General features: G+C 41.2%; 1 protein-coding gene across 1 annotated transcript; it reads left to right on the top strand.

Annotated features, from left to right (window-relative positions):
* The first annotated feature begins 467 nt into the window (after nt 1-467).
* Nucleotides 468-11,900, top strand: LOC124884677 (multiple epidermal growth factor-like domains protein 6). Its single transcript, XM_047392733.1, has 9 exons — nt 468-525; nt 997-1,164; nt 1,571-1,756; nt 2,021-2,092; nt 4,299-4,448; nt 4,940-5,119; nt 10,688-10,804; nt 11,456-11,605; nt 11,722-11,900. The coding sequence occupies exons 1-9, from the start codon at nt 468-470 to the stop codon at nt 11,898-11,900; spliced, it is 1,260 nt and encodes a 419-aa protein (XP_047248689.1).
* The last annotated feature ends 3,307 nt before the right edge of the window (nt 11,901-15,207 follow it).

Below are 15,207 nucleotides of genomic sequence, written 5' to 3' on the forward strand. Positions count from 1 at the left end.
CCTGAGTAGGTCTACTCAGAGTATCTGCTTTCTACTCAGAGCTCGTTAACCTCGATTTATGAAATGAAGCCCGGATGGACAAAGACCCTAAAACAGGCCACCAGAGCTACAAGGGAGATGGTTTAGATGGTTTAACACAAAATCTTAGAGAGGCTAAATAAAAATCCATGCTTTGCATTTGCCACAAATGTATATTCTTTCTTCCCCTTCACAATTATATACTACTTTATGCTGGTCTATCACATAAAAATCCTGACAAGATACGATGTGGTTTGGGGTTGGAAAATGAGAAAATATTAAATTGTTCAAGGGAGTATAAACATGTTTTCAAGGCACTGTACATTTACCCTAGGTTGTACCTGCTAATTCTGTCATGTGGGTAAAATGTCTGACAATCTGTCTGCCAGGTGCTTGTTGGCAATTTGTTCTTGTAATTCAGTTTTGCTCAAGTAAGGCAATTTGTCAGCATGGTGCCGTGTACGCGCAATGGAGCAAGTGGGGGGTGGGGAGACAAGGAGAAACAGGGTAATTAAGGAGGGAGAAATGTCCTGGTTTTTAAGATCAAATAAGCTGCGCATGGCTCTCACATTTCCACACAATCTGGCATTTAATTTCATGTCGTTAACATGAATACAAATCCAGACGAATGTTGTGTTCCTGTTTTTGTTTGGTAAATTAATAACTGCAGATCTTCGTTTAGAGAAGCTGTTGATGGTGCGTAGGAAATGAATGACAGGCACCAGCCTCAACTGCCAACATCTCTTACTTTAAGGAACATTCGAGATGAAGCCAATGTGATCGGACTCATCATATTTTGACATCCAAGATCATTCAAGTTAACATAAAGTTTGAGGACATTCTAAAGACATCCAGTTCCCTTCAGTGTTATTTTCTTCAAATTACATTTGAGAAGTTAATATATTATTTAACAAGTAGACTCATATTTTGCTGAACTCCTACAGGTAGCTGTTGCCACTGGTGATGTGTGTCCTGCAGGCTACTTCTGTCCGCGAGGGACCAAGTTCCCACAGCAGCACCCCTGTCCTGTAGGTACCTGGAGCAGCTCAGTAGGAGGCCAGAACCTGTCCTCCTGTTGGGCCTGCGCACCTCGGTTTTACTGCAACAGCACTGGACTCAGGCAGCCTTCGGGAATATGTGACACAGGTGTTTATTTGTCCATCAAATGATGTGTCTAATTCCAAAAAGACTGTAGTGTTATTTAAAGGAAATTAATATTAACTATTGACATGAATTCTTTCTATAAGTTTGCTATGATTTTTATGTAACTTTTGTATTGTCTAATTTATAGGTTATTACTGTTTAGGAGGGGCAACAATTTCAAAGCCCTCTGATGGTTTAACAGGGGACATTTGTCCAGCTGGACACTATTGTCCTCTAGGGTCAGATTTTCCAATCTCTTGCCCTGATGGGACATACTCAAACAGCACAGGTATCCTACACATACATGAATAAACAACTCATTGGGGATGCATATCCTTTCTAACTTAAAGATATACCATTTACAATACCAGCTTTGCTTGACCCCATTTCTTTGTTTTTGTGAATAAAGGTGCAGAAGTGTGTGATGAATGTCCACCAGGGACATACTGTCTGTCTGGTGAGGCTGTCCAGCCCTGTCCAGCAGGTCACTACTGTCTTGGTGGGGGAGTAGAAGGCATCCTACCCTGCCCGCCTGGCACATACAGCCCTCGGTTAGGGCTTCGTCAAGTGGAGCAGTGCCTCATTTGTCCAGCAGGTGGGAGTGTTGTTACATAGTTTTCAGCACTACCTCGCAACACATTGGTATTCTGCACATAAAATATCCTGCTGAAAGGAATTTTAATTTATTAAGCTGTAATTTATTTACTGGATGGATTTAAAACTGATTGATAAAAATGAAAGGCAATAATTCAAAGTTTCATCATATTTAATTAACTAAACAAGAAATATATTGATGTGATGAGGGTTTGTTATGAACACTTTTCATGCATTACAGCAACTTCTCCAATGTTTTCTGCAGGTTTCTACTGTGATGACTGGGGGCTGTTTGAACCTACTGGATTCTGTCACTCTGGGTACTACTGCATAGCAGGTACAATACCAATGCAGTGCCCCAAAAATGTATTCAACCACACACTTTGGTGTATTGTATTGAGATTTTACATTAAGTGGAAGGAAAATTAACTATGTTTTTTAACATAAAATCTTTCACAAACAAAACCCAAAAAGTGTGGCCTGCATTTCTTTTAGGCCCCTCTTTATTGACCCATCATTTATTGTGAAATAGCTAATGCTCAGTCATTGTGAATGGACGGAGAGCATCTGTGAACAGCAGTCTTGCCACAGATTCTCAGTTGGATTTAGGCCTCGACTTTGACTGGGTATTTCTAGCACATGATAATGCTTTCATCCAAGCCCCTGCTCTGTAGCTCCGTCTGTATGTAGAGAATTGTTGTCCTGCAGGAAGGTAAACCTCTGCCTAGGTATATCTTTTGTCGCTTCTGTATTCAGATCCATTCATCATTTTAACAGCTCATCCACATAGTTGCTGAAGAAAAGCCTCCACAAAATGATGCTGCCATCACTGTAGGCACGGTGTGTACAGGTTTATGACTGCATTGTTGCTTTACTACCAAACGTATTGTCAAAAAGTTCAGTTTTAGAATCATCTGACCAGAGCAATCTTTTCCACATGTTTGATATGCTGCCTACATGGGTGGTGACTGAAAGGCTTTTTTCTCAACAGCAGCTTTTTACTCTTACCACTCTTTCACAAAGGCCAAATTTGTGGAAGAGTTGTTCTCTCAACAGATTCTCCCACCTGAGCTGTGGATCTTTGCAGCTCCTCCAAACTTACCACGGGCCACTTGATGTCTAGTTATCAATTTGGTGACTTTTAAAGGCAAATGTTTGCACTGGATTTTTATCAAGGGGGGTGAATACAAATGCATGCCCACTTTTTACACAGTGGCACAATTATGTGCTACAATGTGTTGATTTCTCACATAAAATCCCCAAAAGACACATTCATGTTTGTGGTCACAAAATGACTAAATGTGAAATAGGCACTGTAGTATGTCCACACAGTTGAAATCACATGTTGAGCATTACTTGCTCAGTATTAGCATTAAAAACAAAAAGACTCGTCACTGTGAAAATAATGTTATACTAAAGTGAATCCAATGAGTATACTTAACTAAAATGATCATCTTTGCAAGGTGTAAACTTTGAGAACCCTGATGGCAACTTCAGCACAGGAATCGGAGGGGCATGTCCACAGGGGAGCTACTGTCCCGAGGGTACCAGTCTCCCTTTCCCCTGTCCACCTGGGACTTACTCTGACAGGTTTCATTGATTTAAATAGTAAAACCCACTATTTTTACTAAGTAACTTTGGATGGCTTGTAATGATGTTGACATTTTGTCTGCATGCAGGCTTTATCTGACAGAAGCCTCTGGCTGCAGTCCATGTCCAGCAGGTCAATACTGTGGCACCACAGGACTCACTCATCCATCTGGTCTGTGTCAGGCAGGATCCTATTGTCCAGGTGGAGACACAGCAAACACAGGTAGGAAGTAGGAATACTGATGTATTTGAGTTTTTCTCCTCATCTGGTCAGTGGGGGGAAGGTTGTTTAATGATTTTTCAACTTAAACACAATAGGGTTTCATATAAATGGCCTTTCCTGCATTACATTAAATACATGAAGAGATCTATCAGGCCTCACTTAGGGAAGAAACCATGGTGAATACAAGAGACTCAAATGTGTGAGGGTGCTTGATGGAATGAGTGGCCATTGAACGATCTTGCATCTTTAACCAGATTTATCACATTAAAGGCTAAAAGCAGTGATCATTTCATCATCCTTCTTTCACATCTAATTAAAGTTTCCTCTTCAGGCTCTGAAGGAGGATTTTGCCCAGCAAGTCATTATTGCCCTGAGGGAAGCTTCAGCCCAGTGGCCTGCCCAGCTGGAACCTACAGCAACCTCACAGGCCAGCCTGCATGTTCTCGGTGCCCGGCAGGATATTACTGTCCTGAAAAGACTGACAACTTTGCCAAGTTCCCCTGCCCCCCTGGGTTCTACTGTCCTGATGGTGCTGTCATCCAAAATGCTATCAGTCATATGCATCTTGAAAAATTGCTGGAATAGAAGGCTGAGATATTTTTAGCTTCATGTACCGCTGATATATAGTGTCTGCTTCAGTAAACCTTTCTCCTTTGTTTTGGTGCATTGGAAATATCCAAATGGAATGTTTTTTTTTTTACTTAAAATACGATATCCATTATATTCATAGGAACTAAGCATGCCACCCAGTTTCCTTGTCCGCGTGGCTACTACAACCCAGAGCCCATGACTCAGAGTCTGGACAGCTGCCTGCCTTGTCCTCCAGGACACTACTGTGAGAAGGAACGGCTTACCAAAGTGTCTGGAAAATGCAAGGCTGGTGAGTAATGGTGTCTTTGTTCATTTCGTCCGATCACACAGTCACAGTCACGCAGCCTAGTTCCCCGTGTCAGGACTTTGTCCTCCATCCCAGCCTGTTTTGGCTTCAGGGGCTGGCAAACCAGTCCGAAGCAGCCTGTAAGACTCTGAAGAAGAGAACAAAGGGTGCGCATGAAGCATGAAACATCACAACAGTGGCAACATTTCAGCAGCAACAAAAGCTTTTGAATAATTTTCTGCATATAATTTAGTCATGCAGAAAGATGCGCAGTAGAATATGGCCCTATCCTCAGTCGTATTTTACCCACATCTCTCAGGTTGAAACTTGAAGTATGCCTGTCTGGTTTATTAAATCATCTCCTTCGTCAACAGTGACTCATCTGTCTCACCTTGCTCTGTGTTGCTTTTTTCCGGCAATGTTGAATTTCTGGTTTGAACTCATGCTGAGATGTTGCCTGCTTTGTGTCTTTTTGTGCTTTTTGGTCCTCTCAGGTTGGTTCTGTGTGTCAGCAGCCTGGAACTCTCAGCCCTTTGACCTTGATAATTACACAAATGCCAACTGTCTGTGCCCAGCTACCTCCACAGGGGGGCGCTGTCAAGTGGGCTTTTACTGTCCTCTGGGCAGCTCTGAGCCTCTACCTTGTCCACCGGGAACCTTCTGTAATAAATCAGGTATTTAAATTACAATGTCATATCTTCTTAACACCATAAGAGCTTTTAATATTATACGTAATAATTCTCATGGCGACACTGATCACATACAGCTCCTTACTTCCTTAAACACACGAGAATTTTGCAGCCTCAAACTTCAGTGTATTTTATTGTAATTTTATTTGATAAAACACAGGTGGTTTACAAATTGAGGCCAGGCCTATATGTTTAACCATTTCATTGTAGCACTGGCCATATGTTTAGGGTCACTGTCCTGCTGAAAAGGGAACCACGTGCCCATTCTCCAGTCTTTTGCAGCCTCTTGCAGGTTTCCTTCCATTATTACATGTTTTTAGTTTTGTTCATCTTCCCGTCATCTCTGACCATCTTCCCATTCCTGCTGAAATAAAAAGCATCTCCACACCATGATGCTACCACCACCATGGGCCATCGTGGGTATGGTTTGTGCAGGGTGAACATTATTTGTCTCCACCCGAGAGTTTGATTTTGGTATCATCTGTTCTGAGCAACGTTCTTCCAGATGTTTGCTGTGTTCCCGTTATGGCTGGTGGAAAACATCAAACAGGATTTTCAATGGCTTTATTTCAACAAATGCTTGCTTCTTGCCACTCACTTTTATATCAACTCTGAATTATGGTGATAAGTTGTATAGATGCATGCATCCTCTTATTGCCTACAAGTGTTGGACTAAGTTATCAGGGTTCTCTTACATTTATACAAAATCTCAAAGCTCTAACTCACCACTGATTTCTACAACTAGGAAATGCTTGAACTGGCTATTCAGGTTAAACCGCTGGTACATCATAATAAATAAAGCAATTACTGGACATGTGCCAACAAAGCTGCTAAAATACATCAACAAAAAGACATGGTGTGTAACTCACTTCACTGCCAGACCCTCTACCTTGATCTGAAGGTCCAAATTGAACTAGGAAACTATTTTTAATTTGCTGCTCCATCAGTTAGGACTTCACTTTTAAATAGTTTTTAGAGGACTTAGAAACAAGTAAATCTTGTTGTAATTGCTGTTAAATTAACATTTTTTTGTGCTGTTATGTTTGAAATTGCATCTTAAGCTCATCTCTATATCGTTCCTGGCCAAGACTCTTTTGTAAAACAGAATTTTATTCTCAACGGGTGTTTCCCAGTTAAATAAAGCTGAGAATTAAACATTTTAAATAAAATAAACTTTTCCATAAAAGTCGGATTTGTGAGGTGCACAACTTGTAAACAGTCTCCCACACGAAAGTCTTAAGGAACCAGTTCATCTCTTATCTTGGCGGCTATGCTATACTTGCCTACCCCCTTTCTTTCTGCATCTATTTCTACACTGCCACCCCTGTAATTTATTGTTAGCTTGATAGTTAATGCATTGCTATTTCCTAATTCGTAAGTCTCTTTGGACAGAAGTGTTTGCCAAATGCGTAAACATAAACATGAGCAAATGATCTCTGCAAAATGCATGGCACACTTTTCAGATTTTTTATTTGTAAAAATTATAAAACATTGCATTCTTTCCCATTCACTTTACAAATAAAGTATGCACTACTTTGTGTGGTCTATCATGCAAAATCCTAGTAATATACACTGCTCAAAAAATAAAGGGAACACTTAAACAACACAATATAATCAGAATCAGAATCAGAAAAGCTTTATTGCCAAGTACGTTTTTGGACATACAAGGAATTTGTTTTGGCGTAGTCGGTGCAATACAGTACAAATTAAACAGTATAAACATATCTACAATATAATATAAATATATGTGCACAGTTTTAAGTGAGTGAGAGTAAACGTAGAGCATTATAAGATGCAAGAGCAATACAACAGTGCAGGTGATCATTGTGCAAGTAAAGCAGGAGTCCAAGCTGAACGTTAATGTAACACATAGAGTTACAGGTTACAGGTGTCCTGTCAGCAAAAAAGGGGGGGGTGTGGGGGAAAGGGAGAGTGTCAGGGTGGTTTCCGGGCTTTGTTAACCAGGCTGGTGGCAGATGGGAAAAAACTGTTCTTGTGGCGTGAGGTTTTGGTTCGGATGGACCGCAGCCTCCTGCCAGAGGGGAGAGTCTCAAAGAGTCTGTGACCGGGGTGGGAGGGATCAACCAGAATCTTCCCTGCCCGCTTCAGGGTCCTGGAGGTGTACAGTTCCTGGAGCGACAGTAGACTGCAGCCAATCACCTTCTCAGCAGAACTTATAGAAAGGCTGGGTTCTGCCTGAAGTCCACAACCATCTCCACTGTCTTTAGAGCGTTGAGCTCAAGGTTGTTCTGGCTGCACCAGTCCAACAGATGGTCCACCTCCCATCTGTATGCGGACTCGTCACCATCAGAGATGAGTCCGATCAGGGTGGTGTCGTCCGCAAACTTCAGAAGCTTGACAGACTGGTGACTGGAGGTGCAGCTGTTGGTGTACAGGGAGAAGAGCAGAGGAGAGAGAACACAGCCTTGGGGGGAACCGGTAACTCCAAGTAAATCAAACTGTCCACTTAGGAAGCAACACTGATTGACAATCAATTTCACATGATGTTGTGCAAATGGAAAAGACAACAGGGGGAAATCTTTGGCGATTAGCAAGACACACTCAATAAAGGAGTGGTTCTGCAGGTGGGGACCACAGACCACTTCTCAGTACCGATGCTTTCTGGCTGATGTTTTGGTCACTTTTGAATGTTGGTGGTGCTTTCACACTCGTGGTAGCATGAGACGGACTCTACAACCCACACAAGTGGCTCAGGTAGTGCAGCTCATCCAGGATGGCACATCAATGCGAGCTGTGGCAAGAAGGTTTGCTGTCTGTCAGCGTAGTGTCCAGAGCCTGGAGGCGCTACCAGGAGACAGGCCAGTACACCAGGAGATGTGGAGGAGGCCGTAGGAGGGCAACAACCCAGCAGCAGGACCGCTACCTCCGCCTTTGTGGAAGGAGGAACAGGAGGAGCACTGCCAGAGCCCTGCAAAATGACCTCCAGCAGGCCACAAATGTGCATGTGTCTGCACAAACGGTTATAAACCAACTCCATGAGGATGGTATGAGGGTATGAATCCGATTGAGCACAACTGGGACATCATGTCTCGCTCCATCCACCAACGTCACATTGCACCACAGACTGTCCAGGAGTTGGCGGATACTTTAGTCCAGGTCTGGGAGGAGATCCCTCAGGAGACCATCCGCCGTCTCATCAGGAGCATGCCCAGGCGTTGTAGGGAGGTCATACAGACACATGGAGGCCACACACAATACTGAGCCTCATTTTGACTTGTTTTAAGGACATTACAACAAAGTTGGATCAGCCTGTAGTGTGTGTTTCCACTTTAATTTTGTGTGTGACTCCAAATCCAGGCCTCCATTAGTTAATAAATTTGATTTCCATTGATGATTTTTGTGTGATTTTGTTGTCAGCACATTCAACTTTGTACAGAACAAAGTATTCAATGAGAATATTTCATTCATTCAGATCTAGGATGTGTTATTTGAGTGTTCCCTTTATTTTTTTGAGCAGAATATATCACTTCGTTTTTTAGCAAAACACCTTGTTCTCTAATTTTGGAAGAAAAATCTTACAGCAATTCGGCAGTGCTGACTCTCTGTTGTTGTTTTTCATTTCAAAGTTCTTTCCATTTGTGGCAGCTCTGGACTGTGGGCAGGCCAATTTTACACAGTTCCAACAAAGTTACAGCTTAAAGCTTTAGCAGATTAGCAAAGCATATATCTCCCTTGCCTGCCTCTTGCTTTCTGCTTTTAAACTCGTTGTTTTCATTGTGCGGTAGAGCCATTCAGACACGTTAGTGCATAAAAATCTCTTTGAGTGGTAGCTTTTCTTTAACTGAATAGGGCACCTTCTTTTACTGAAATACTTTCATAAAGATTAATACATATAACATACAATTTCATTATGTTTTTTTGTTAGGTTTGGAGTTGAATACATGTTGTGTTTTTCAGACGTTGTACTTTTCAGACCTCTACCTAAAGAGCTGTGCTGTTTAATAATATGAGCAGGATGTGGAACTGCCTTTCTTATATAAGTAAAGCCTTACATGGCTAGGAAAGTGCATAGGTGCCCAAATTTGTTGCTCCAGGAACATAAATAAATCAGTTTCAGTGATGCCTTCTTGGTAATGGCATTAAGCTATGCCCTGTGCACAAATGCATCAACATGCATCATCATTTCCTGAGCAGTGTGCTGATAAGAAGTTTGACAATCCCTCTCACTCTCTGGGCCAGAAAACAGGGCTCTAAGAGGGGGTTTTAAAATTTGATAGGTCAAATTGCTGGAAAGTTTCTCCACTTATTTTTATTCCAGCTAAAATGAGGTCTGATATTGAGAGATGGCCGAAGCAATTAATATTTGTTTCTAAGTATTTATTTTATTGGGTTGTTTTCACTTGTTGTGGAACTACTTTAAAACCTTGCATATCACGAAAGTCATTTAAAATTAGGGTTATGCTGACAGCAAGGCCCAATTTGACTATTTACAAATGAAAAGTTACTCAAAACAAAAGTATACAGTAGAAACTTTAATATCTTTAGACAGTAGTAAGATATCATCTATATTAGTCATATGATTGTGCAGCTCTTAATCACTGACAATCCAGATACTGTGGTTTCTGTTTTCCTGACAATCACAGATACTTGTCCTAATTTGAGTTTTTGAGTTAATATGTTGCGACAACACAGCCTTAACTAAACCCAGAGTTTTCAATTATTCATTTTTTTTGCAGCACCAGTGGCCTTTATTTTTCTTTTTTTTTAAGAAGGCAGACAGGAAGTGGGATGGAGAGAGGGGGAAGACATGCGGCAAACGTGACCAGGCTGGGATTCGAACCCAGAACAGCCGCATCTAAGGACTGAGTCATGTACATATGTACATGGGTTGCATGCTCTACTGCTGCGCCCGACCCAGTGTTTTCAAACTGTATTACAAGATTGTACAAGATTGGTAGTGTTACTCAAGTGGTACTCCTTTAGTTGTACTCAAGAAATTGTGCTATAAACATTTTAAGATGTGAATACAGCGCTGAATTACTGGCAGAAGGAGTTGTTGTTCAAGTGCACTGATGTTGTTTTGAAACACAAGCTACAAAAAAATTAGCTGTACTGCATATGCTGTCAACAGTGAAACACATACATAAGTTCTAGGTTACTTATTTACCTCTGCAATCAAAACCCAACTTAACCAGGATTGGGTGCAAATTGAAAAACCAGTGGGACATACTAATTGCTGTCCTCGGTGGATGGCCAACTACTGCTATACTAGCTGATAGCAGTTATTTCTTTCTGTGTTATGTATTCAAACACAAAAGAAAAATTTCATTTGCATACATTGTGTGAAAATAATAAAATGAGGGAAAAACCACTAAACCTTTTTTGAATGCAACATCGTAATGAGATTTAATGGCTAGGATTGGTAAGAAACTTTTATTTTCCCACTCTCCTGTCTAATTTCGGAAGATTTCTGCTTCTGAGTAAAACTTGGAATACACAATTAAACTGCATCCTTCAGAACCTGCAGGGCTGGTGGATAAAGAGTGTGTATGTATGAAGTAAAAGTAACAAGGTTTTTATGTTATCCAAAAGGTTTAGCTCTGCCAGTGGGACCGTGCTCTCCTGGGTATTATTGCGTTGGAGGAGCCACTGAGGCCAGACCAACCGATGTGGGAACAGGCAACATCTGCCCTCCTGGGACGTACTGTGGTGAGCCCATGTTTACTATCATGGAGTGTTTCTATCCGCCAACTTGTTTATACAAACAAACTAAAGCCTATGTGATGTTATAGTATATTGGTAGGAAAATTGACATAGTGCTTTGTAACAAGAAATGCATTTAGCTCGCTGTTAAATAAGGCCGACAGCATTAATAAATTGCTAAAGAGAAGGTTTTCCTTTTATTGTCTTTATTGATTAAAAGTCAGCATTAGGTTACTAGATAGGAGAAACACCCCAGGTTGACACACGTAGATAAAAAAACTTTGGTAAACTGCTCGTTGAAACCAAAGAGATCACAAAGTGCTACTTCTGAGGTATTGTGGGGGTCCTTTAGATTTTCTTCATCTTCTCCATGGCTCAAAGTGAAAGTTAATTCAAGACCTGAACTGATCTAAGAGATTTAGGTAGATAAGAACTCTTAAAATTACCTGTCTGTATATGTGTGCTTATTTCTATTTGTGTTAGCTTGTTGATAAAGTGCTGAACCATGTGGAGTTGTGCCCATACATTCTGCCAAGTTTATTTAGCGATAAATTATTCTGGCCTCTTCAATACCCCTGCAGTGGCAACTGAACTGCAAATAAGATGAATGAATAGAAGAATGACTGATGGTTTTTCTTGACTGTTTTCTTTGTCTAGTGGAAGGATCAGGAGAGCCAGAGATGTGTCCACCTGGAAGCTTCTCCTCGCTATCTGGTCTGACTAATGAGGCTAGCTGTCAGCCGTGTACAGCAGGGTTCTACTGCGGAGAAGAAGGCCTTAGGGCTCCTACTGGACCTTGCAGCCAAGGTCAATCCACACAGTCTCCAGAGTTAAATGTTTAGAAAGTGTGCCAACCTTTTTTGTGAAATCCCCTATCTTTTACTATCATTTACCTTTTAACCGTGCTTGATTTACCTCCATAGGATATTGGTGTCCTCCTGGTCAGAGTGTAGCAACAGCTCTGCCGTGTCCTTCTGGTCATTTCTGCTTAGAAGGTAGTTCAGCTCCAGAGCCCTGTCCATCAGGAACATACCAGGATAGAAACAAACAGGGATCTTGCATGATCTGTGAGGCTGGTGAGAAGAACATAAACCCGTTTTAATCTCCACAAGCAAACAAGTGCATGGTTCACAGATAAAAAAAAAATTATTTAGTCTTTTACCACTGCTGTCAAACTGAAATAAAAATATTCTTTCTGAAGTCTGAAAATGTTTCTGTGGAAGCTGATTTATTAAAGTAGTGATCTTTGCCAGTTTAAATAAATTACTACTTTTTATCTCTACATGCTGGCTGTTCTAATTGAAAAACAAGTTGTTCTCCAATTTAAAGGGTACCATTGTGATTTGAGACTGGGTCCGGTCAACACTTCCTTGCCCAGACCCTGCCCCAAAGGACATTACTGTCCTGCAGGTACGGGCCTAGCCAACCAACACCCCTGCCCCATTGGCTCCTTCAACCCAAGAGAGCGGACAGGCAGCCCAGCAGGATGTGTCCCATGTCCTGCTGGCCACTACTGTTCTTCAGGTGGACTGTCAGAGCCTACAGGTGAGGTGGACTCAAATGTCCTGTCTTGTCTTTCAATTTTTTATGCAATTGCAACTAACAGGTTTTAACTGTTGATATTTGTTATGTAGAAACCCTTTATATGACTTGTCCATGTTAGTTTTACCAAAAAAACGTTCCACACCGGAAAATGCCGGGTTAAAAGTAACTCAATTTGGGAGTCAAATATTGGTTGAATTATGAGCTCTCCAGCCCTCTCTGTTGCATGACCAGAACAGAGCAAAACATTATCTGTGTATAGAACTTTTTAAAATCCAGCATTCCCTGTTGATATTGTTTTTACCACCATTTCTTTTGGTCAAAGTGTCAATGTTGAACAGTTAGCACTAGCTTGTGCTAAATACTGAGCTGATAAAATGCTAATGCTACATTCTGTGAACAAACTCGTTTTCTAGTGTGAACTATTGTTATGAACACAACTCAATAACATTAGCATTATTTTATTGCATAACTCTAATGTCTTTACCATTTCTTTCTTTAGAGGTTCAATGGAGTCTGATTTTTTTCATTGTAAAATATTGGGTTAAAAAAATAACTTGCAGTGTTTAAGAGTGTAAGTGCCCATTCAGATCATTTAACAAGCACCTTACAGTATATACCTTTATCTTAGATCAGATCACAATAAGACACATTTTGGAGTAAAATTTAAAAGATTTATATTAGAAACTTGTTCATTAAAGCCTAATTTATGTGATTCCCTTGTTTAATGTGGTCTGTACCTCTGACCTTCTTTTACTGATCACACCTCTTTCCTCTGCTGGACAGGCGTGGTAAGGCGTATTCGTCACTTCCTGTTTTCGCTGTTGGTGAATTGTTTGGTGTCTGAAGGCTCTCTCGTTTGATCTGATTTCTCTCTACTGTGATACATCGTTCTTGTTCTATTACATAAGCACGTTAAAACACTTACTTCCTGTTGCTGCCTTTAACGTTTGGGGACTCTCCGTGTTTTACACGGTTTTTCTAGTAGTGGTAAAGGGTCTCTAGCTTAGCGTTAGCTCCACCATGGCTACCCGTTCTACTGTTTCTCTCTCTGAGTCTCCTCTCCTGCTCTCTGTGTCAGATGTTCAGTTACTCCTCTGCCTCCTTTAGTGATAATGGGACGTGTAATAAATGTAGCATTTTTGTAGCTTTGGAGGCGAGGGTGTCTGAATTGGAGGCCCGGCTCCGCGCTGTTGAAAAACCAGCAGATAGCCGAGGCCCCTTAGCCAGCGCGGAGCCACCGAGGGTAGCTCCCCGTAGCAGTCCTCCAGCAGAGCCCGCGCAGCCGGGGCCTCAGGCCTGCCGGGTGACAGTACATAAAAAGCATAGTCCTAGATCCCAGCCCACAGGTTACCACCAACCCGTCTGCGTTTCTAACAGATTTCCCCCGCTGAGAAGCCAACTCTGGTAATTGGCTGCTCCATAGTCAGAAACTAGAGACACCAGCGACCATAGTCAAATGTCTGCCAGGGGCCAGAACAGGCGACATCAAATCATACCTAAAAATGCTGGCTAAGGATAAGCGTAAATACAGTAAGATTGTTATTCACGCTGGCGGTAATGACACCCGGTTACGTCAATCGGAGGTGACCAAAGTTAGTGTTGCTTCGGTGTGTAAGTTTGCCAAAACAATGTTGGACTCCGTAATTTTCTCTGGTTCCCTCCCTGATCTGACCAGTGACGACATGTTTTGCCGCATGCTTTCATTCAACCGCGGGCTGTCTAGGTGGTGTCCAGAAAACGATGTGGGTTACATTGATAACTGGCGAATATTTTAGGGAAAACCTGGTCTGATCCGGAGAGACGGCATCCATCCCACTTTGGATGGAGCTGCTCTTATTTCTAGGAATCTGGCCGAATTTATTAGTTCTCCAAACCTCTGACAACCCAGGGTTCAGACCAGGAAGCAGGGTCATAGTTTAACACTCCTCTCTGCAGCTTCTGTACTGCTACCCAGCCATTACCCTATTAAGACAGTGTCTCGCCCACGCCAAAATTGAATAGGTTAAAAAATTATCTAAAAGGAGGAAATCAGGAAAATCTAATAAAAATAAACACAACTCAGACCGAAAAGAAAAATAAAACAATTAAATATGGCTTACACAACATAAGATCTCTCTCTTCAAAGACATTGCTAGTTAGTGACCTGATTTGTGACAATCAGATTGATTTATTTTGCCTCACAGAAACCTGGTTGCAGCAAGAGGATTATGTTACTATAAATGAGTCAACTCCTACTAATTATTTAAATTTTCACATTCCTCAAAATACTGGGCGAGGAGGAGGAGTAGCAACCATCTTTCAGTCCGATTTATTGACTAGTCCTTGACCAATCAATAGCTACAACTCTTTTGAATATTTAATCCTTAGTTTTCCTCATCCAAATTGCAAAGCACTAAAACCACGTCTGTTTGTTGTTTTGTACCGTCCACCAGGCCCTTACTCTCAATTTTTGGATCAGTTTTCAGACCTTTTATCTGATTTAGTGTTAAATACAGATACATTTATTATAGTGGGGGATTTTAACATTCATGTTGACACTGAAAGTGATAAGCCTAAATATAGCCTTTAATGCTATCTTAGACTCAATTGGCTTTGCTCAAAACATTAACAAACCTACCCACCTTTGTCTTCATTCTCTGGACCTTGTGCTGACATATGGCATTGAGTGTGAAGACATACAGGTCCTTCTCAAAATATTAGCATATTGTGATAAAGTTCATTATTTTCCATAATTTAATGATGCAAATGTAACATTTGTATATTTTAGATTCATTGCACACTAACTGAAATATTTCAGGTCTTTTATTGTCTTAATACGGATGATTTTGGCATACAGCTCATGAAAACCCAAAATTCCTATCTCA

The sequence above is a fragment of the Girardinichthys multiradiatus genome, chromosome 18 (assembly GCF_021462225.1).
Source record: "Girardinichthys multiradiatus isolate DD_20200921_A chromosome 18, DD_fGirMul_XY1, whole genome shotgun sequence".
In the NCBI taxonomy this organism is placed as follows: domain Eukaryota; kingdom Metazoa; phylum Chordata; class Actinopteri; order Cyprinodontiformes; family Goodeidae; genus Girardinichthys; species Girardinichthys multiradiatus.

Bases quoted from the DNA above. Each gene is read 5' to 3' on its own strand.
- LOC124884677 (XM_047392733.1), top strand. From the start codon at position 468: ATGGTGCCGTGTACGCGCAATGGAGCAAGTGGGGGGTGGGGAGACAAG. The intron at 1,757-2,020 runs GTGGGAGTGTTG...TGTTTTCTGCAG, and splicing joins GTGCCTCATTTGTCCAGCAG to GTTTCTACTGTGATGACTGG. The intron at 10,805-11,455 runs GTGAGCCCATGT...TTCTTTGTCTAG, and splicing joins CCCTCCTGGGACGTACTGTG to TGGAAGGATCAGGAGAGCCA.